The sequence below is a fragment of the Ictalurus punctatus genome, chromosome 29, assembly GCF_001660625.3.
Source record: "Ictalurus punctatus breed USDA103 chromosome 29, Coco_2.0, whole genome shotgun sequence".
Lineage (NCBI taxonomy): Eukaryota > Metazoa > Chordata > Actinopteri > Siluriformes > Ictaluridae > Ictalurus > Ictalurus punctatus.
Window position 1 is genome coordinate 4,839,707 of NC_030444.2, and position 22,891 is coordinate 4,862,597.

At 43.7% G+C, this 22,891-nt stretch overlaps 1 protein-coding gene across 4 annotated transcripts in view; it reads left to right on the top strand.

Moving 5' to 3' along the window:
* Positions 1-22,891, top strand: part of tarbp1 (TAR (HIV-1) RNA binding protein 1) — a 56,752-nt gene that overhangs the window by 1,028 nt on the left and 32,833 nt on the right. The window contains exons 2-5 of one of the 4 annotated variants that reach the window (XM_047152107.2): positions 63-157; positions 7,605-7,695; positions 9,540-9,609; positions 9,696-9,844. In XM_047152107.2, the coding sequence (XP_047008063.1) occupies positions 63-157; positions 7,605-7,695; positions 9,540-9,609; positions 9,696-9,844 (405 nt within the window). Of the gene's footprint in view, positions 1-59; positions 158-7,604; positions 7,696-9,539; positions 9,610-9,695; positions 9,845-22,891 lie in introns of all 4 variants that reach the window. The other 3 variants (XM_047152106.2, XM_017461576.3, XM_017461574.3) reach the window with 3 other exon arrangements.

Consider the following 22,891-nt stretch of genomic DNA (forward strand, 5'->3'; position numbering starts at 1 on the left):
GTTGTTTTGTTCCAGATATTCCAGGTGAACTGTGTGTAAATTATCTTGATTCTTTCCAGAAGAATTTTTTTTCAAATGGAAAGCAGAGCAAAGATCAGTGCTTCGAGAGTTTTGGGATGCGTACACCCTGGTCCTGGAGACTCTTGAGGAATACCAGGTATGTAGAGTCCTCAGTATTCTCTTCTTTTTTTTTTTCTTTTTTCTTTTTTTTTTTTATAGAAATTTTAGTTTTTCTTTACAGAGTAAAAACAGTATGATATTCCTGCATAGCTGGTTCAATGAAAATGGGATTAATGTACTGTGCATATATATATATATATATTTGTGTATGTGTATGTATATATATATATATATATATATATATATATATATATATATATATATATATTCGTGTATGTGTGTGTATATATATATATATATATATATATATATATATATATATATATATATATATATATATATATTCGTGTATGTGTGTGTGTATATATATATATATATATATATATATGTGTATATATATATATATATATATATATATGTATATATATATGTATATATATATATATATATATATATATATGTATATATATATATATATGTATATATATGTATATATGTATATATATATATGTATATATTCGTGTATGTGTATATATATATATATATATATATATATATATATATATATATATATATATATATATATATATATATATATATATTCATTCGTGTATGTGTGTTTATATATATATATATATATATATATATATATATATATATTTGTATTTAGTCGCAGTTTGAAATGTTATGAAATAATTAGAGACTTTAAAATAATCCCCTGTACTCAGTTTTGGTATTTAGGTGTATTTTTATTTATTAGATAGCATATAAATTATTTGCTTTGAAGATTCCGTAAATATCCATTCAGTACGTTTACATGGACAACAATAATCCGATATTAACCTGATTAAGACGATACTCTGATTAAGAAACTAGCATGTAAACAGAGATTATTGATGACCTTAATCCGGCTAAAGTCATACTCGAAGTAAACACAAATGGAATTAAGACGTGTGGAGTATTCCTATTTTAGTCTCATTACAGACATGTACACACCTTAATCACATTATTAACGTCATGTTGGAGTTTTCACCGCATTTTGCGACAGGACACGTACACACACGGCAGTGCTCAACCGTTTGACGGCAAACAAGAGAGTACGGCTGCGTCGAAAACCGCGTGTTTGCCTCCTACAGTATATAGGTGAAATACATGTATTTCTGCTACTATACAGTAGGTAAGTACGCGGTTTGGGACGCAGCCCACGGCTTCAAGCAGTCGTCTATTTGCATGTACAGCATGACAAATAATTAACTGCGCTTGAAGCTTTTGTAAAATTAAAAATGAAACAACCAGAACTGTATACGGTGCCATAACGAAGACGAACTGTATGTCGATACGTGAAATTCTGGAGGGACGGTGTGACGCGGGGACATAATGACGTGTGCCGTTATTCGATCTATGTTCTATAACATGTACAACATGAAAGGAATATTCTAAAAGTGACTCATGTAAACACCTTAATCACAATATTGTCTTACACAGAATAAGGTCAATAATTAGATTACTGCTGTCCATGTAAACGTATTCAGTGATTCAGTTTGTCAATCCCATTTAGAGATGTTTTAATGTTTCTGTTCACTGTACATGCTTCAGCGAGGACAGGATTTATCTTATGTGCCATGCAATGCACATACACAGCAAAGGGGAATTGCTGAATTGAGGCACCATCATATGCCTGAGCAATTATGGGAATGTCCATCAGTCCACACGATTACAATCCTTCTTTAATGCAACAAAAATCCCTGCAGCATCAAGAGAATCAAAACAGTCAACAAGGCAAATAAATCGCTCCTTAAACGTACCTCGGAGTATATAATGCAAACAGAAAGTTGCTCAGTCTTCGAGGACTTCGCTTCATCAGCAATAACAGCAAGAAAACCTGTCTCATGTACTTCCTTAGATATTTCTTCACTAATGAGCTCTGCACACGATGCAGTCATTTCGTTCTGAAAGCCTTGGCTTGTGCAGTTGAAATATTTGGACTGCATGGATTTGAAATCAGAATTATACTTTGAGGAAAAAAAAAAACATATGCTCAAATAATTTCCCCTTGTTTCTGCATCAGTGTCCTCACGGTGTCTGCGGAAAGGCAGGCCTATATTAATTTTACGATATTAACAGATTTGCACAAGTACGGTCTGTTTTTTCTCCACTGTACCTTGATGGCTGTGTGACAGCTGTGCTGCAACAGATCCCGATGTACAAGCCTGTTTGTAGCTCTCCCACATATTCATGCCTGTTAAATGTATCCAATTTGTTGTTTAGGGAAAGAAGAAAGTGTGGGCTGTTTCGGCACTATAGCTTTCTCTCCGAGGTCGTTGACCTATCCAGATGTGGCTGAAGGTTGAGTGGGTTGCTCTGCCGACAGGGTGGCGGTGCTGCTAGTTCCAGTTCTCAGTGTTCTCTGATGCAGCCTCCATTGCTGTATCAGTATTAGCAGCAGTTGAATTCATCATGGAAGCGTCAGAGTTCGAGCCCCCCTCTCCTTTAGTTGTGGGTTTTTTAAAAAAAATGGTGATTATCCATTTTGTTTAGTTAGCCTGCTATTTGGCATATCTGTAAACTAAAACGGGAACAGAACGAGAAGAGAATCCACTCGCGTACCGTGATACTTTGAGATTTGCGAGGTGAGAGAATTAATAGTAATTAAAAATTATTTGGCTTTAACTTACTCGTTCTACCCACTAAAATAATAAGACAAATAAACTGAGAAAATATTAATTCTATTAGTTTTATTTTTTTGTTCATAGCTGAGACAAACTCTGCATTAGTGATAATGAAACTCGAGGCACACAGCAGCAAAAGCTGGCTAGGAGAGAAATACATTTTTCTAGCCAGCACGAGGTGAGTTGAAACAGCTCTTATGCAGTATGTTGTTTTTGATGATCAGCCACTCAGTTTTTGATAATGTGGAATTCTGATGCAGCGAAAATAAAAACATACTTATTTGGCAGCTGGGACATGCTTGAGCTTTAGCTGTGGACAGAGAGGACATGGAAGGGATCCAAATCTGCTCCACTTGGACTCTCCACTGGTATCCCACAAGGCTCAGTACTTGGTCCTCTTCTGTTCTACCTCTATACTTGATCTCTTGGTGAGGTCATATCATCACATTGGTTTTGCACATCACTGCTATGCAGATACACACTCAACTCATCATCTCCTTCCCTCCATCAGACACTCATGTTTCTGCTGAGATCTCAGTTTATCTGGCAGACATCTCATCATGGATGGCAGCTTATCAACTGAAACTTAATCCCAGCAGAACTGCTGTTCATCCCAGGTGATCCATCCCCACATCAGCATCTTGTGATCTCCCTGGACAACTTTCTTATCTCACCTGTGTTCACTGTGTGCAACCTTGCGGTAGCCATGGATTATCAACTGTCCTTTTCCTCTCGCATCTCATCTGACACACTCATGTCTATTTCTCCTTTACAACATCAGAAGGATTCATCCATTTCTGTCCACACAGGCCACTCAGCTGCTTGTTTAGTCGCTTTTCATTTCAAGACTTGACTACTGTAACTTGCTCCTGGCAGGTCTGCCTCTGAGCATCATTCGACCTCTGCACTGATCCAGAATTCAGAACTTGTTTTCAACCTTACTAAGTTCTCCCACACCACCCCATTGGTACATCTTACTCCCCTCGCTTCCTGTAGCTGCCCGCATCAGATTTAAAACACTGATGCTTGCCTACAAAGCCAAAAATGGACCAGCACCCGCTTACCTCACTTATCACACCCCGCAATGCACCATGCTCCCTCCAATCCTCTAGCACTTATATCCTTAGCTTTTTCCTGGTGCCTGAAAAAAATCACCATCAGATATATGGACCTGGTTTGCATTTTATGCAAACAATAGGCGCGCAACAATAGTTGCAAAATATGTAAGGCAAGATTGGCATGTCAAAAACGTATTTACTCACCTCAAAAGAAAGCACCCCAAAGTATGTGCTGCATGCCAGACAACACAGGGACCACAACGGCAATAGCACCACAGCCAAAAATGGGGCTCAATCAAACAACAAAATAAGGTGCTACTTATGAGAAATCAAGTATGCATTGGAAAGGCATCACGAACGCCACACCATTTTACCTGGTCAAGGATAGAATACCTATTACACCCTTGAATGGGTAAAACCGTTGGGAGGGGGGAATGGGTTTAAAACAATTTCTAAAAATCCTTATGACTACCACGATCAGTTCTCCCCTGTATAAAAAATGCAGAGAGAAGTGCAATAAAGACCAAAACAATTAATCTTGAATAGCTTATTTTCCATCCATCCATCCATCCATTTTCTATAACCCTTATCCTTCAGGGTCACGGGGAACCTGGAACCTATCCCAGGGAGCATGGGGCACAAGGTGGGGTACACCCTGGACAGGGTGCCAATCCATCACAGGGCACAATCACATACACATTCACACACCCATTCATACAGTACGGACACTTTGGACATGCCAATCAGCCTACCATGCATGTCTTTGGACTGGGGGAGGAAACCGGAGTTCCCGGAGGAAACCCCCGCAGCATGGGGAGAACATGCAAACTCCAATAGCTTATTTTTAAGGAATTGTAAATAAAAATTTAAACCAACTCTGATAAAATATTCCATGTTTAAACAGATTTAAATACTCACTTGCCTGTCAATCGCCTTTCCATTTATTGCACTGTTAGATGCTGAAGGCTTTAGAAGAGATGACGTACTTTTTGGTTAGCATTTCTAAATATGCTGTCAATGCTTGATTTTTTTTTTCATTTTGTGAAACTTTATTCTTTTTCGGTGAGATTTTGTTTCCTTATAGAGCTATTTTAAATCAGTAGTGGAAGTTTTTGGTTGCTGGCAAATAGTCTTAAAAAATCAACATGGAAATTATTTGTGATCATATAGTGGATCCTGTGCCAGTCTGAAATAAAATATAATATATAAAATATTTTTGCCCGATCACCTAGCCTTAAGAGAAGCCACAGCATTAGAAATGTGTTGGGATCAGGCAGCAGGAGCACATATTGCTCAGACGAGAGTTACTTTATTATATTTTGTTGTATAGCCAGTACTAAGGGAAGCGGTTATTCCTCAGTGCTTCTTCTTCAACCCATAGAACCATGTTGTAAAACGTTGTGAAATTTTCCATTCTGATTGGGAAATATCTAAGGAACTTTCTGACCAAATCTGGGCCAAGTGCTTCCAACACTTGAGCACCACCAGGACCAACCTTCCCTCCAGGACTGGTATTCATGTCAGAAAACAGTCTGGGAGAAATATAAAGGACCCCTCACACACTGCACTTAGCCTGTTCAGACTCTTACCCTCTGGCAGGTGCTACAGACTAATCAGGACAAGAACCTTCCCATAAACCTCAATTCACTCTCTATTTTTTACTTTTACACTACACCTTTTTTCATTTTATGTGCAATATCATACCCATGTGGAATACCAATACCATGTGCAATATTTATTTACTATATAATACATATACTGTTTTCTAACAGGGTAATCACTGCACTGTAATATTACATTACTGTCATGCGTCAATGAATTAATAGTTCTCTGTGAGTGGTTTTTAAGAATGTTTTATGTTTGCTCTGTGTGAGTGGTCATTAGATTATGTTTGCACTGTAAACTGCCATGTGGTCATTGGGTTTGTTGTGTAAGCCAGAGCCGTATCTCCCTGCAGTTCTCCCCTGGTTTCACACTGAAGCTAAGCAGGGTTGAGCTTGGCCAGTACCTGGGTGGGAGACCTCCTAGGGAGCACTAAGGTTGCTGCTGGAAGTGGTATTAGTGTGGCCAGTAGTGGGTGGTCTGTGGATCCTAAAGCCCCAGTATAGTGATGGGGACACTATTCTGTAAAAACAGCACAGTCTTTTGGATGAGACGTTAAACCGAGGTCCTGACTCTCTGTGGTCATTAAAAATCCCAGGACACTTCTCCTAAAGAGTAGGGGTGGCAAAATTCCCCCATTGGCCCTTCTCTATCATGGCCCTCTAATAATCTCCATTCCTGAATTGGCTACATCACTCTCTCCTCTCCTATAATAGCTGGTGTGTGGTGGGAGTTCTGGCGCACTATGGCTGCCGTCACACCATACAGGTGGATGCTACACACTGGTGGTGGTTGAGGATCCCCCCCCCAATAATCCCCCATAGGATCCCTATAAACCAGCAGCAAATTCCTTGTATGCTCAGGCATATTTGGCCAGTAAAGTTGATTCTGATTCTGAACGCCACTGGCACCTGGACTCCTCTGGAACATTTGTGAGGCTCTTGTTTGTATTCTGCAGCTCTGCTTTCACTACAGTTATCCCAGAGCTGCGACATAAGAAGTTCAACCGGTTCTATCTGACTGTCTCCATCTGCGAATGAATCACTGACTTACAATCAGATAGTAAACAGTGTGTGAGATTCGGTTAAACATGTGAAACTGTTTGACTCTTGACACTGATTCTTTACAGTGCTGTTTTCTTCCTGCTCTTCTTCTTGTACAAATTACTGTCTCTGGTCATCTGTCAGTCAAACTACAGGTTTCCTGACTGGCATTATATCCACCAGTGCCAACTTGATGCAGTCAGAACAACCTGGACCTTATGGCTGTGACGGTGGCCATGACAACCGCACCACCGCAGTGGTAGTTTGCCACCGTAGTGGTGGAGTGCCACCTGCGGTAGTGTCACATCACACGTCACGTTAATGTTTCTGCTTGAGTGGGCACTATGACAAGTACAAAGTACAACATTTTGTCTACAAGTGTAGTAATAATAACAACAGTTGCTGTATTGTATTTATAGCCTACCCTTATAGCGGGAGATTTTATATTAATACACAAATTACTTAATCATAATCAAAACCTTATATGGTGGTGTCTGTTAGTTTGGTGCGGGTGTGTTTGAGTGCAGCAAAATCCAGTCAGGCGAATTCTGCAATTTCACTTCGGAATTTTGGATTTGTGCTTAACGAGAGAGAAACTGTGCGTGTGTTTCATTCCATCTCTATTATCCACTTCTTTGCCAGTCAATCACAATACCGTATCCCACAGTGCCCTCAGTCTGTTTCTTACTGCAACAACATGAGACAATAAGGCTGCATTTGAGTTATTTCGTGACGGAAGTGCTAATATAAAGCATCATTTAATTTTTTCATATTTAGGTTATTTAATTAAGCTTCTAAAATTTTATGTGTGTGTGTGTGTGTATGTGTATGTATGTATATATATATATATATATATATATATATATATATATATATATATATATATATATATATATATATACTCTTCCAACCAGCATTTACTATTAATGCTTCAATTACTAGTAAAACTGTGACATTTATGAAATTATACTGTCAGTCCTTCATTGGGACACCACTTCTGTTAGAGAAAAAGTTTAAAGCAGACTTTATTTTTCTTCCTCTGACAGCAAAGAAATAGTTCTACACAGCCTTTACTGAATTTATCTAAACATTATCCATAACATTTTTGTTAGGGTTCTGCTTTTGCTCATGCCAAGGACAGGCTATATTACCTCTGAAAAGATCATCAACTTACCATGTATCCAGGAACTGTACATGCCACGGGTAAGGAAGCAAGCAAGAAGCATAAAAGCTTAGCCTTCCCACCATTTGAGTCAGTATTTTTCAGAGTTTACTTGTTGGCAAATGATTTCGCACTACTAAAGCCAAAACTGCATGCCTTAACAGTTGAATCAGCTCTAAGTGGACTCCAGTAAAAAAGGAAACAGTTTTGCATGTGTCTGGCACTTTTGTGTTGTTTTTAATGTAATCTTTTGTATCATGTTACTGTATTATTGTGTTGCACCATGGGCCTGGGGAAACTGTATCAACCCACCGTCCTAAAAGTAGACAAAGAGAACCCAATTAATAAATGGAGACAAAAACATTATACTTGGTCATTTAATTATTGAGAGAAATGATCCAATATTATATACCTGTGAATGGAAAAAGTATGTGAACCTGTAGGATTAGCAGTAATCCTGAAGGTGAAAATAGAGTCAGGTGTTTTCAATCAATGGGATGACTATCAGGAGTGAGTGAACACTCTGTTTTATTAAAAGAGGATCTATCAGAGTCTGATCTTCACAACACATTTATGGAAGTGTATCATGGCACGGATAAATGAGGTTTCTGAGGACCTCAGAAAAAGAGTTGATGATGCTCATCAGGAAAAGGTTAAAAAACCATCTCTAAAGAGTTTAGACTCCACCAATCTACAGTCAGACAGATTGTGTACAAATGGAGGAAATTCAAGACCTTCCCAGGAGTGAAGACCAACAAAGATCTCTCCAAGAGCAAGACGTGAAATAGTCTGCGAAGTCATAAAGGAACCCAGGGTCAATTCTAAGCAATTAAAGGCTTCTCTCACATGGGCTAATGTTAATGAGTCCACCATCAGGAGAACACTGAACAACATTTGTGTGAATGGCACACAAACAGAGTTGCAAGGAGAAAACCACTGCTCTGCAAAAAAAAAAAAAAAAAAACATTGTTGATTGTCTGCAGTTTCCTAATCACGTGGACAAGCCAGAAGGATATTGGAAAAATGTTTTGTGGAAGGATGAGACCAAAATAGAAATTTTGGTTTAAATGAGGTGTTTGGAGAAATGAAAACACTGCATTCCAGCATAAGATCCTTATCTCGTGTGAAACGTGGTGGTGGTAGTGTGATGGTTTTGGCCTGTATTGCTGCATCTGGGGCAGGACGACTTGCCCTCATTGAGGGAACAATTCATTCTAAATTATACCAGCGAATCCTAAGGAAAAATGTCCCAACATCGGTCCGTAAACTGAATCCCAAGAGTAAGTGGGTCATGAAGCAAGACAACGATCCTAAACACAAAAGTCATTCTACCAAAGAATGGTTAAAGCAGAATAAGGTTAATGTTTTTGACTGGCCAAGTCAAAGTCCTGACCTTAATCTAATAGAAATGTTGTGGAACCAAGCAGTTCATGTGAGGAAACCCACCAACATCCCAGAGTTGAAGCTGTTCTGTACTGAGCAATGGGCTAAAATAAATCCACACTGATGTGCAGGATCAACAGTTACCGGAAATGTTTAGCTGCAGTTATTTCTGCACAAGGGGGTCACACCAGATACTGAAATTAAAGGTTCACATACTTTTGCCACTCACAGATATGTAATATTGGATCATATTCCTCAAAAGAATAAATGACCAAGTATATTTTTGGTTTCATTTGTTTAATTGGGTTTTCTTTATCTACTTTCAGAACTTGTGAAAATCTGATGATGTTTTAGGACATATATATGCAGAAATATAGAAAAATCTAAAACATTCCAGCCCCACTGTATAAAAAACGAGTATAATGTTTTGTGATTGTAATTGTGTTATTCAGTTATACTTTATGAAATCTTTGTATTTACTAATTTGAACTCTTACCTTTAGATCCATGTGATTCGACCTGTACTAAGCCGAATTGACATGCTTGTCAAAACAATTTCAACAGATACTCAAGGTGAGTCACATTTATTTTTGTCTCATTGGATCAGTCTTCAGGTTCCTAGCAGTTTATTTCCTGATTTCTTGGTACTCTCTATGCAGGCAGTGGACTGATTCATCCATCCTGGTTACTGTGTGTGTATCAGCGCATGTTCCACAGTGAGAACAAGGCTGTAATAAAGGAGGGAGTCACTCATCTGTTAGGGCTACAAATGCTTCAGCATCCTTTTTTTGCCCTTGCTTTCTCCCAGGTATGTCTTACAAGTCCTAATGACTTATTAGTGGTTTTCAAACTGATGGAGATTAATTGAAGGGGTTGGCAGTTGTACATTTAATCAGTTAAGATGATAAAAGCATTGTCCACTAAAGTACAATGCATCACAATATTGTTTAAAGCTACAGGATGTAAGATTTTGGAATTTCTTCCTCTTTGGAAGAAAAATGCTATGGTGTGGTATTTGAGGAGCATTTAAAGTGAGGAGTAGGCCATGAGATGCTGTGAGTAGTACAAGACTGTGGACCCAAGGGTGAAAATTCAACAATCATGGCAGTGCCCTGCTGGTAACGCCTGAATGGACTAACTGCGATTAATCTGGAAATTAAAAGGAGTCAAAAAACAAGTCAATCTAAACCCAATTGAGTAACAACAAGCCTTGTGCAGTTGGAATATAGATAGAGGATTCTGTACGGAGGCGGACCTAATGGACTTGGAAGCATTTATCAACCACTACTACCAGCTGCACAATATGGATTCCAAAGCTGACAACCAAAGCAAAACCCCACCCCCAAATAAAAACTTTTGTGCACGAAGAAGTCCGCGCTAGTTGGAATATGCACATAAACACATTCAAAGCATAGAGAAAGCAAACATTGAACTACAGTCAACTGTCAAAACATTAACTGAACAAATAGAAACAGTAAAAAAGAAAAGAAAAGGACCTGATGAAGGAAACGATGCTCCACTTACAAACACGATGCATGCGGGATAATTGAATCTTTACAGGTACACCCTGAAAACTCACCCAATGATCCAGAGACACTGATAAAAGGCTTCATGAAGACACAGCTAAAACTCCGTGGCATCCACAGCATCAACAGTATGGGAAACAGAAAAGCAGTAATCGGAGGAAAAAAGTAACAAAACTGCAGTTTGTCATCATATAAGAAGAGAAAACAATTGAAATTAGAAACTCAACTACAACAGAAGATGAAATAATTATCAGACAGATACACTAAGAATTTAGATGATCAAACACTAAACAGAATTGAGGAATGCCCAAGACCAACTGGAAGAAATCATACACACACAAAAGTTATTTTAAACCCACAGTTTATTATACATCAACTGAAAAATCATAATTTTGAAACCAACAATAAATTACTTGGCAAATCTTTTACAGCATAAAACAGTAATCTTAATAATAAGAAACTCTGCAGCATCACACAAAATCTGCCCTAGAAAGAAATAACACTTTTCACACATTCTACAATAAGCAATATTCATCAAAACAAGTACTAAACCAAACCTATTCTTAAAAATCCATAGCACTACCTCAACTCTCCAAAGAAATAGCTAACATAGCTAACATAAAATAGCTCTTGATGCTCCTCTATCATCAGAAGAACTTCATAAAGCAAGACTAGAAACAGTGACTTCGTTAACATGGACAGCAGTAATAATAATGCGACTAAAACAGGAGTACTCCACCTGTCTTAATTCGATTATTGCTTACTTCGATTATGACCTTAATTAGATTAAGGTAAGTAAAAATTGCTGTTTACATGGTAGTTTCTTAATTAGAGTATGGTCTTAATCGGATTAAGAGTGGATTATTGTTGTCCATGTAAACGCAGCTAGTGACCCCCACATTAATCCATCCCGATCAGACAGGCTTTAGCAAAAAATTACTCTTCGGGTACCATTTGTAGCTTATTTAATTTGATACATATTTCTGATTAATACAATCATTGCATAGCTGGACACTGAGGAAGTATTTTTGACAAGGTCAACTGGACAGCTCTATTCCCACACATTATACAAATTTGGCTTCGGGGAGTTGTTCATCCATTGAATAAAAATTCTGTACACTTCACCAAAAGTTACAGTCACAACAAATGGGATCGCTTCATCCGCATTCACACTTCACCGAGGAACATGGTAAGGATGTCCACTCTCCCCTTCACTGTTTGGCATTTTGATAGAACCGCTCACATTAGCAATAAGACAGAAAGGTAAAATCAATGGAATTCATGTCACAAACACACAAGATTAAATTAGCCTCTGTGTGGACTATTGATGTTTCATTTCAGGAAACATCAATAATCATCAATACTTTTTCCAAAATATCAAACTACACAATAAACTGGAATAAATCCACCATACTCTCACTCTCTGATGAGGCTTGGGATTCCACAGCTCAGTATTCAATTCTTCTACTCTGTGTTGGAAATATTAAGTACTTCTAGGCATTAGCATCTCCTCCAGGCTGTCAGGTTTGTTCTCACTAAACTACACTCCACTGCTTAAAACAAATAGATGATGACCTCAGATTACTTATCTCTTCTCAATGCTCCCTGTCATGCCTACAGAAAAATGGTTTCAATTGCTTAATTCTTAAATCTCACATTTTTACTGGAGGAATAAAAAAAAAATATTGTTAACTGCAATATTAAGTGAAATGCCTTCATCAAAGCAATAACATCACATGGATACAACTGGAACAAACATACTGTAAAAAGCACATACTTGCAGATTTGCCTTTTCTCAACACATTGCTCGAGAAACACACCTGTTTTTAAAAAAAACACGGTTATCTCCACAACTCTGACAACCGGGTGGAAAGCTTCGAGAATCACCAATTCTATTATAACCCCATCTGGCGCAATCCAGACGTCCACCGTCACAAGACTCCTATTTACACCCACACATGGGAACAGAAAGGAATCACACATTTTTTCATCATCTCTTCAACAATAATCACTTCCTGTCATTCGAAGATTTGGCCCAGAAATACAAATTTGGGAGCCAGCAGTTTTTTTCAACATGTACAAATTAAATCAATTATCAGAAGTAAAAATCGACACAACAGATAATATACTTAATCCCCCAATATATTAAATGACATAATCCAATTTAGAGATCAGACAATTTTTTTCTTCAAAATTATACAAACTACTAGTTAACAGGGCTGTAGTTAGGGAGTTCTGGGCTCCTTGGAAAAATGTGGCATGGAGGCAAACATCTATGATGCCATTCAACCTAATAGAGATTTCTTACTAAATAACAAAACGGACAACATAAATGCAAATAAAGGTTTTTACTGAGCAAATGCAAAACACATAAATATAAATTAAATATAAAAACAAATAAATTGATGGCAAAAAATCACTTTCATAGTCTGTTTACTTATAACAACACTTATTTCAAAAGTTGATATAAATATTACATCAAAATAATAGCATTAAGCCATTAATAACTTAAGTTTTCAAGCAATTATTCAAGACAAATTAATAAAGAATTACAAAAGACAAATAATTAATCAAATAAAACGAATAAAAAAAAAGTACCAACAATATAAAAAGTCTTTCCAGTCACACTTTCAGAAATTGAAAAGAATGCAGTCTTTTGCAAGTGAAATATTTCAAGCCTTTTTTTTACATCTTAATTATTATGGCTTACAACTCATGAAAATAAAAAATCCAGTATCTCACAATTTTAAAATTAAAGAATTTATAATGGAGAATTGTCGACGTAGAACTCAAAGAACTCTAATCAGTTAATTAATTAAGGTCAGTGTTTTAAGACAGCGTTTTTCTTAAAAGATTTATATCTTCACACTCCAGACACTCACTGTAGAGTTCCCATAAAGCAATTTCTTTAGTTAATAGAGAGTCGTTCAGCTTGATAACACAACTGTTAGTCAGCAACTGCAAATAAATATATATATATATATATATATATATATATATATATATATATATATATATATATATATATATATATATACACACACACACACACACACACAGGTGCATCTAAAAAAAATTGAATATCATGGAAAAGTTTTTCTGTAATTTAACTCAAAGTGGAATTTTCACATAAAATGAAATATTTCAAGGCTTTTTTGTTTCTTTTAATCTTGATGTTTACGGTTTACAGCTCACGGAAATTAAAAATCCAGTATCTCAAAATATTAGAGTAAAGAATTTATAATACAGAAATGTCGACCTGAGAAGAGCTCTAATCAGCTCATTAACTCAAAACACCTGCAAAGGTTTCCTGAGCCTTTAATCTCTCTGTCTGGTTCCGTACACACACCGAAAATCATAGGGAAGATGGATGTAAATGCTGCATTTAATTTGGAAATCAAGGTCCCAGAGTCTGGAGGAAGAGTGGAGAGGAACAGAATCCAAGTTGCTTGAAGTCCAGTGTGAAGTTTCCACAGTCAGTGATGATTTGAGGAGCCATGTCATCTGCTGGTGTTGGTCCAGTGCGTTTTCTCAAGTCGAGAGTTGATGTAACGTCTATCAGGAGATTTTAGAGAATTTCATGCTCCCATCTGCTGACGAGCTTTATGGAGATGCTGATTTCCTTTTCCAGCAGGACTTGGCACCTGCCCACAGTGCTAAAACTACTAGTAACTGGTTTACTGACCATGGTGTTACTGTGCTTGATTGGCCAGCCAACTCGCCTGACCTGAACCCCATAGCACCTCTATGAGAGACACCAAACCCAGCAATACAGATGAGCTGAAGGCTCGAAATATCTCACTTTGTGTAATGAATCTAGAATATATGCAATTTCCACTTTTTAAATTAAATTATGAAAAAAAAAAATTTCTATGCTATTAATTTTTTTTTAGATGCACCAGTAATAGTTCAAGCACTTTGGCCATGTAATCGTTCAGTCAATATTATTATATTTTATTGGGTCCCTCTGCTTTTTGTCACTGACTGGGATGAAATAATTAATGACTATCGGACTAAACTATTTTTAGGGAGGGGAGAGAAGAAATTTGGAAAAGTTCTTTCACCAAGTTGCATGTTTTAGTGGTTTTCATTAAACTCTCAGGCATACACACTGTTAGCTGTAATATATATATATATATATATATATATATATATATATATATATATATATATATATATATATATATATATATATATATACAGTGAGGAATTAGCCCGGGGAAGGGCGGCGTACAGACCCACAGGAGGCAGAAGAACGTTCACAAACGGTGGTTTATTGGTGCAAGGGTCAAGTGAGTGGGTTGTGAGGGGATGAGTGCGGGGCTTGTGGAGGCGTGACTGCCGGTGTAGCCTAGAGGCCTAGAGGCCTAGCCTGGAGGCAGGATTCCCGAGACGGGGGCGAGGGTTTTCCCGGGCCGGCGTCCTCCGTAGGTGGGACTCTCACCACCCGGCGATCTCGTCCGCGCTTGCACCTTTTGTGGAGAGAGAGAGAGAGAGAGATTAGCGTGGGGCGTGAGGTTACCGTCGTGCTCGGTGATTTGCGAGTCGCTATGTCGCTGGAAAACACGCACGGAATCCGTCTTGTCGCTACGGTATTCTCTTCTCTCGTACGGCCGGAAGCGCGCCCTTTTATCCTCCTCCGCCGTCGCCTGAGTGGTGGAATTTCTCCGTTGGGTCCGCCAATCGCTGGCCGGTGTTGCGTCAGTCCCGCCCCACCGCGGCAGTCCTTCCGGCTGGCGGAATGTTCGGCACGAAGCTGCCCACGTCGTGCCGGTGCGGCAGTTGGAGAAGGAGCGATTTCCCTCTTGTGTGCGCCGGCTCTCTGCCCGTCGCGACAGTACTCCCCCCTCAGCTCCGAGCCTACTGCCGCTTGGTGGTGGGACCAGAGGGTGTCTCGTCATGAGAGCCCATCCGCGTTACCATGCTGGGCCCCCGCCCGGTGCTTAACCTGAAAGGAGAAGTCTTGTAAGGCGAGGAACCAGCGGGTTACCCGGGCGTTGGTGTCCTTCGCCTTGGCCATCCACTGCAGGGGGGCGTGGTCCGTTATGAGGACGAAGTGCCTGCCTGCCAGGTAGTATCTCAGCTCCTCGATGGCCCATTTTATTGCCAGTGCCTCCCGCTCGACCGCCGCATACTTCCTCTCGGCCGGGGACAGCTTCCGGCTGATGTAGAGGACCGGGTGTTCTTCCCCGTCAAAGGTCTGGGAGAGGACGGCGCCCAGCCCGGTCTCGGATGCATCAGTATGTACGGTGAACGGGAGGTCGAAGTCCGGGTTGCGGAGTACCGGTGCGCTGGTGAGGGCCCCTTTTAGGGCCTGGAAGGCCCTTTCTGCGTCGGCTGTCCACCTGACCTGGTCTGGCTGGCCCTTCTTTGTAAGGTCTGAGAGGGGAGAGGCTACAGCAGAAAAATTAGGTACGAACCTGCGGTAGTAGCCCGCCAATCCCAAGAAGGCACGTACCTGTTTTTTCGATGTCGGACGCGGGTAGTCCTTCACAGCCTCGATCTTCTTTAGTTGGGGCTTCAGCATTCCCCGTCCGATGCGGTATCCCAGGTACTGGGCTTCCGTCAGCCCTAGGTGGCACTTCTTTGGGTTGGCCGTCAGGCCGGCCTCCTGGAGTGCTTTCAGGACCTCCCTGAGGTGGAACAGGTGGTCGGCCCAGGTGGAGGAGTGGATGACCACGTCGTCCAGGTAGGCCGCTGCAAACTGCCGGTGGGGCCGCAGGAGGATGTCCATTAGCCGCTGGAACGTGGCGGGCGCCCCGTGGAGCCCAAAGGGGAGAACCCGATACTGCCAGTGGCCGGTGGCCGTGCTAACGGCCGTCTTGGGCCTTGCCTCCGGTGCGAGCGCCACTTGCCATTAGCCTTTGGTGAGGTCCAGGGTCGATATGAATCGGGCTCTCCCCAGCCTCTCGACCAGGTCGTCCACTCTGGGAGGGGGTAGCTGTCGAACTCTGACACCTGGTTCAGCCTCTGGAAGTTGTTGCATAGCCTCATGCTCCCATCCGGCTTCGGCACGACAACGATGGGGCTGGACCAGGGGCTGCTGGACTCCTCGATGACGTGGTCCCGCAGCATGCGACTGACTTCCTCCTCGATGGCCTGGCGCCGGGCCTCGGGGACACGGTAGGGCCTTTGTCTCACCACTACACTGGGAGGAGTCTTGATTTCATACTGGACCAGCTGGGTCATCCCCGGGGAAGCCGAAAACACATCTGCGAACTGGTCGATCAGCTCGGTAAGCTCCTGTCTTTGGGCGGGGGTGAGGTCCTCCCCTAAGCCGACCAAGGTACCCTTGCCCCGGTCCAAGTCCTGAGCTGCGAACGCCGACACCACCGGGGCTGGTTCCACCCACTTTTTCAGCAGGTTTACATGGTATAGCTTCTCGTCCGTCCGCTTACCGGGCTGCTGCAGGCGGTAGTTTACCCGGCCCCGGCGCTCGAGGACGGTATATGGACCTTGCCACCAGGCGAGGAACTTGCAGGCGCTGCTGGGCACTAACAGGAGGACCCGGTCCCCTGGCTGGAATTCCCGGGGCTGTGCGGGGCGGTTGTATACCTTTTTCTGCTCCTCCTGCGCCACGTGCATGTGCTCCCGGATGATGGGGCCCACCCTGTCAATCCTTGCTTGCATGTCCTGCACGTACTCGATGACAGAGCGGAAGGGGGGTGGTTGCTCCTCCCAGGCTTCGCGGGCCACGTCCAACAATCCCCGCGGGTGCCGCCCGAACAGGAGCTCGAAGGGCGTGAAGCCCGTGGACGCCTGGGGGCACTCCTGAACGGCGAAAAGTACGTAGGGGAGGAGGAGGTCCCAGTTCCTCCCCTCCTCGTCCACCACCCGGCGCAGCATCCGCTTGAGGGTCTGATTGAACCTCTCGACCAGCCCGTCGGTTTGGGGGTGGTAGACGGACGTCCGGAGGTGCTTCACCTGCAACAGACGACACAAATCCGCCATTAGCTTCGAGACAAAAGGCGTACCTTGGTCGGTCAGCACGTCCTTGGGGATCCCCACTTGACTGAAGAGGAGTACCAGCTCCCTGGCGATGTTTTGCGAGGTGGCCTTGCGGAGCAGCACCGCCTCGGGGTACCGAGTGGCGTAGTCGACGAGGACCAGGATGTATTCATGGCCCCGGGCAGACTTGGGTAGGGGCCCCACGAGATCCATGCCCACTCGCTCAAACGGGACACCGATAATGGGCAGGGGGATCAGGGGCGCCGGCGGGGGCCTCCGCGGGGCCGTGCGCTGGCTCTGCGGGCACTGTTGGCAAAAGGCCCGGACCTCCGCGTCCATCCCGGGCCACACGAAGCGGTCCCGCAGTTTCTCCAGGGTATTTCGGGCCCCCAGGTGGCCGCTGAGTGGATGGGTGTGGGCTAGGTGCAATAAAACGGCCGTCTTGGGTCGGGGCACCACCAGTAGGTCCACCTGCTCCCTGCGGCGGCAGGCCCGTTGGTAGAGGAGCCCCCCTCGGACGAGGAAGTACGATGTGGGGAGCCTCAGGTCTGGACTCTGGTCGACCCCCTCTGTCACCCGTACCTGAGCCCAGCAGTGCTTCAGCCGGTCGTCCTCCTTCTGCTCCCGGCCGAACTTCCCCTCCCGGTTCACCTGGGGAAAGATAGACGACAGAGGGTTAGTAGTTTGGGGGGTCTTACCTTCTGTGGTGGCCTCTCCGTCGTCCTGGGCCAGGTAGGCCGGCCGGGCCGGGGTCCCCTTCGTACGTCGCCGCAATCTCCGGGGCTCGGCTCTCGGTACCACCCGGAATCCTGGCCAGTCTCGTCCCAGGAGGAGGGGCACGGGGAGTGCGGGGATGATTCCGACCTGGAGGGGCCAGGTGCCGGCCTCGCCCCGGATCTGGACCTCGGCTGAGGGGACTTCCCGGGTGTCCCCATGGACGCAGGTCACGGTGAGCGTCCCCCTTGGGCGGCGCCCCTCAGGCAGGAGGGAGGGCTGGGCGAGGGTCACCGTGCTCCCGGTGTCCAGCAGGGCGGTTACCGGTCTCCCTTCGACCCACACCGTCAAGGAGGGCGCCTCCGGCGGTTGCTGCTGATGGAGGGCGCAGCCTGCCAGCCATGGTTTTGTAAGCAGCCGGGCGGCTTCCCTCTCCGGCTCTGTAGGCATGGGCTCGTGTCGGGGGTGTTCACAAGTGGGCGCCCTCTGGGGGTTCCTCCAGGTGCGGGGCCGGGTCTGGCGGTCGGACCGGGGGCCCGGGGCACCGAGGGGCCGATCGAGGTGCTGCTGCTCCCCGGGGTCAAGCTCCAGGGTGGCCAAGGTTCGCTCCAGGACAGTTAGGAGTTCCTGGGGCGTAGTTGGGGCGTGTGCCCCCATGGCCTGTCTCTCTGTCCGGGGTAGCGCCCTCAGGAAACGGTCGACCGCCACTTTCTCCGCCACCTCCGAGGCGGTATGCCGATCCGGCCGGAGCCATCGTTTGGTGGTCCGGATGAGGGCGTTCATCTGGCAACGTGGTCGGGCCCCTGGTCGATAAACCCAGCGATGGAATTCAGTAGCAGCCTGGCCAGGGGTTCAGCCACACCGTGCCAGGACTCCCTCCTTCATCGCCAGGTAGTCCGCGGCCTCCTCCGGCTCGAGGGCATAGTAGGCTGTTCGGGCCTCTCCCGTGAGCAGTGGACCAAGGGCGCGTGGCCAGTCGTCACGGTCCCACTCCTCCCGGCGGGCGATACTCTCGAAGGCTTCGAAGTACGACTCGAGGTCCTCTTCGGGGCCGAGGGGGGGTAGTAGGTGGCGGATCTCGCTGCTTGCGTCGGGGAGAGGCATGGAGGCGGTGGGGGTCTCAGTCCTCATGGCGATCAGTGTCTGTGTGGCGACCTGAAGGCTCTCGGCGAGCTGCTGCGTCACAGCGTGCTGCTGGAGGCTTGTCTCCAGCAGGTGTTGCAGGGTGTGGTCCATTTTGTGGGTTTCTTTTTTTTTTTTTTTTTTGTGGTAGGCGAGTCTGTACTACGCCTGCATCCTCCACCAGTGTGAGGAATTAGCCCGGGGAAGGGCGGCGTACAGACCCACAGGAGGCAGAAGAACGTTCACAAACGGTGGTTTATTGGTGCAAGGGTGAAGTGAGTTTGTTGTGAGGGGATGAGTGCGGGGCTTGTGGAGGCGTGACTGCCGGTGTAGCCTACTCGTGGCGGAGGCGGGATTCCCGAGACGGGGGCGAGGGTTTTCCCGGGCCGGCGTCCTCCGTAGGTGGGACTCGTCCGCGCTTGCACCTTTTGTGGAGAGAGATTAGTGTGGGGCGTGAGGTTACCGTCGTGCTCGGTGATTGCGAGTCGCTATGTCGCTGGAAAACACGCACGGAGTCCGTCTTGTCGCTACGGTATTCTTTTCTCTCGTACGGCCGGAAGCGCGCCCTTTTATTCTCCTCCGCCGTCGCCTGAGTGGTGGAATTTCTCCGTTGGGTCCGCCAATCGCTGGCCGGTGTCGCGTCAGTCCCGCCCTGCCGCGGCGGTCCTTCCGGCTGGCGGAATGTTCGGCACGAAGCTGCCCACGTCGTGCCGGTGCGGCAGTTGGAGAAGGAGCGATTTCCCTCTTGTGTGCGCCGGCTCTCTGCCCGTCGCGACAATACACGTATGTATATGTGTGTGTGTGTGTGTGTGTGTGTATATATATATATATATATATATATATATACACACACATATATATATATATATATATACACACATATATATATATATATATATATATATACATATAATATGATTTTTCATAGAGTAAGGGCCTTATATAGCATAACTACTGGATTTAGTGGGGGCTCCTATAGAGGGTACGCACATGATGTAGCCGGAACTCGCCACGGTGACGCCCACTGAGTGGCAAAAAGACTGAGTGGCAGCATTAATATACAGCGTGAATTCTGGGAAAACAGATTAAAAAACGCATCTAAAATGGGAAAAAGCTATTGTGATTCACTGCAAAAAGTTATCTCTGAATCCTTGTTGAATCTGTTAGTACAGAGTGCCAAAAAACCATTCAGTCCATTTTTACTAAGTCGAGCAGTGTAAGCTCTTTTGGCATGTGGTACTCATGTTGTATAATGATGAATAATTTGCTACTTATTTCTTTTTAAGCACTGCCTATTTCCGCTGATGAATAACGGGGCTCATTCATTCTCTGACTGTTTTACCTTCACAAATATATAACATTAGTAGGTGGAAGCAGTGTTCGCTGCACACAAACTAGGACTAGCTAGCTTACGGTTTACCAGATGAAATTATATAATAAAATAAAAATATTTGTACATACCTGTCCACATACAACCAGAATGTTTACTGGTGTTCTTGTCACTTTAATTTCTCCAACAAATCCCACCTTGAAGTAGGACTAAGCGTCAAGGCTTTTTTATGCCTTCAGGCTTTGCTTAAAATCAGTTACTTACAAATGTCGGGAAAACCGATTTCTGGCCACATGCCAATGTCCATGGACCGCAGGATCTTGGGCAAGTTGTAAGGGTCATGGTCGAGTCCAACTGCCTTTAATTTAAGCTGATAATCGTTAGTTGTACTAGTGTTTTCGCAGCTTCCCCTAATAAAACCAGCCATTTGCCACTAAGTCTGTACGAGGGGACGTGTTCCGGCGGGAAAGTGATGTCAATTCATACCCTCTATAATTGTCACCACCTTTCACTCCATTAGCAATGGCCATGCTAGTCAATAGCTTGATATGTGTCCCCAAAATCAAATGGAACAATTTTTCCACCTCTCCCACATTTGATTTCTGGACAGACAATTGTAAAAATGCATTCACAATGACAACAAATACTAACTTTCAGTTCATCCAATACAAAATCATTCACAGAATACATATTACTCAATATAAAAAACACAAAAGGGGATTAGTCGACACTGACATCTGCTCAAAATGTATCGTGGGTGTCACAGATAATTATTTACATGCAGTTTGGGCATGCCCACCAGTTCAAAAGTTTTGGTTGTCAGGCATACAAAAACTTTCAGCGATCCTGAGCTGTGGAATCCCCCCATCTCCATCCCTCTGTCTGCTTGGAGACCTCACAATGATCAGCATTCCAGCCAAATACAAGGACAGTTTGCTGATTTCTTTTATAACATCGCCAAGAAAGGAATTCTTCAAAACTGGAAGTCAAAGTGCTTACTCAGTTTAAATCAGTTTTAATCTAAAAATAGCGTGCATATTCATGGCCTTGCCCCCCTTCATCCCCTGCCCTGACTGGACCAATTCCATATTGCATGACTCGCTTCTTTTGATGCGTTACATTAGTTAAGTATTAGACGTATGAACTTCTAATACAAACACGGATATATAGGAAAAGGGTGGAAAAAGAGGAATAAAGGAAGGGAAGAAAAAAGAAATGAAAAGGGAAGAAAAGGAGAAAAAAGGAAAATGGGGGAAAAGTGAAATATCCACAGGAAAATACAAAAGAATAGGGTATGTATGAAGTGTGGATTGCCTGGGATGGGGGCATCCGGTAGGGTGGGGATGATGGGTGTACCCTGGGCCTGGCAGTGTCTTTTCATGACCTAATCCTTGTGGGGCCCGGTTGTTATATATTATGCTTTGAACTGTGCATAGAAGTCGTTCATTGCATCTGGGAGTCAGGCATCACCATCACAGACAAGTGATGTAGCTTTGTAGTTTGTGAATGCCTTGCCACATACTCTGTGTGTCTTGGTATTTATGAAGTAACTGTGGATTTTTTCTGCATATCTGTGAATCGGCCCTCTGATACAGCAAGGGCAGATTGGCCCTTGCTGTATGGTGGGCTGCCTCGTCCTCAATCCTGAAGGCAGTCTCAGGTTTTCAGCAGCCAGCAGGCTTTAGCCGTCATCCATGGTTTCTGGTTTGTACGTGTGGTGATGGTCTTGATCCTTCATTATATATAGTTACATTATATATGCATTTGCTGATGTAGCCAGTCACTGATCTTATGTATTCCTCCAAGTCTGTGGTGTTGTGGTATGTAGCAGCCTCTCTGTACATATTCCAGTCTATGTGCTCAAAATATTTCTGAAGTGCTGAGACAGCTACCTCAGACCAGGTTTTCACCTGTTTCACAACTGGTTTGGCATGTTTCAGAAGTGGTCTGTATGCTTCGATTAGCATAACAGAGATGTGGTCCAAGCAGCCAAGGTGGGGGCTTAGTGCAGCCTTGTAAGCACTGTGAATGTTGGTGTGAATGTGGACTAAAATGTTAGATAGGTCACAAAATCAACATCCTGGTGAAATTTTGGTAGCACTGATGTCAGGTTTGTGTGATTAAAGTCACTGGCGACAATGAAAAATCTGTTGGGGTGTGCTTTCTATTACTTATAGCCCAGTAGCGTTCACTTATTGCTTCCCATGCATTAGCA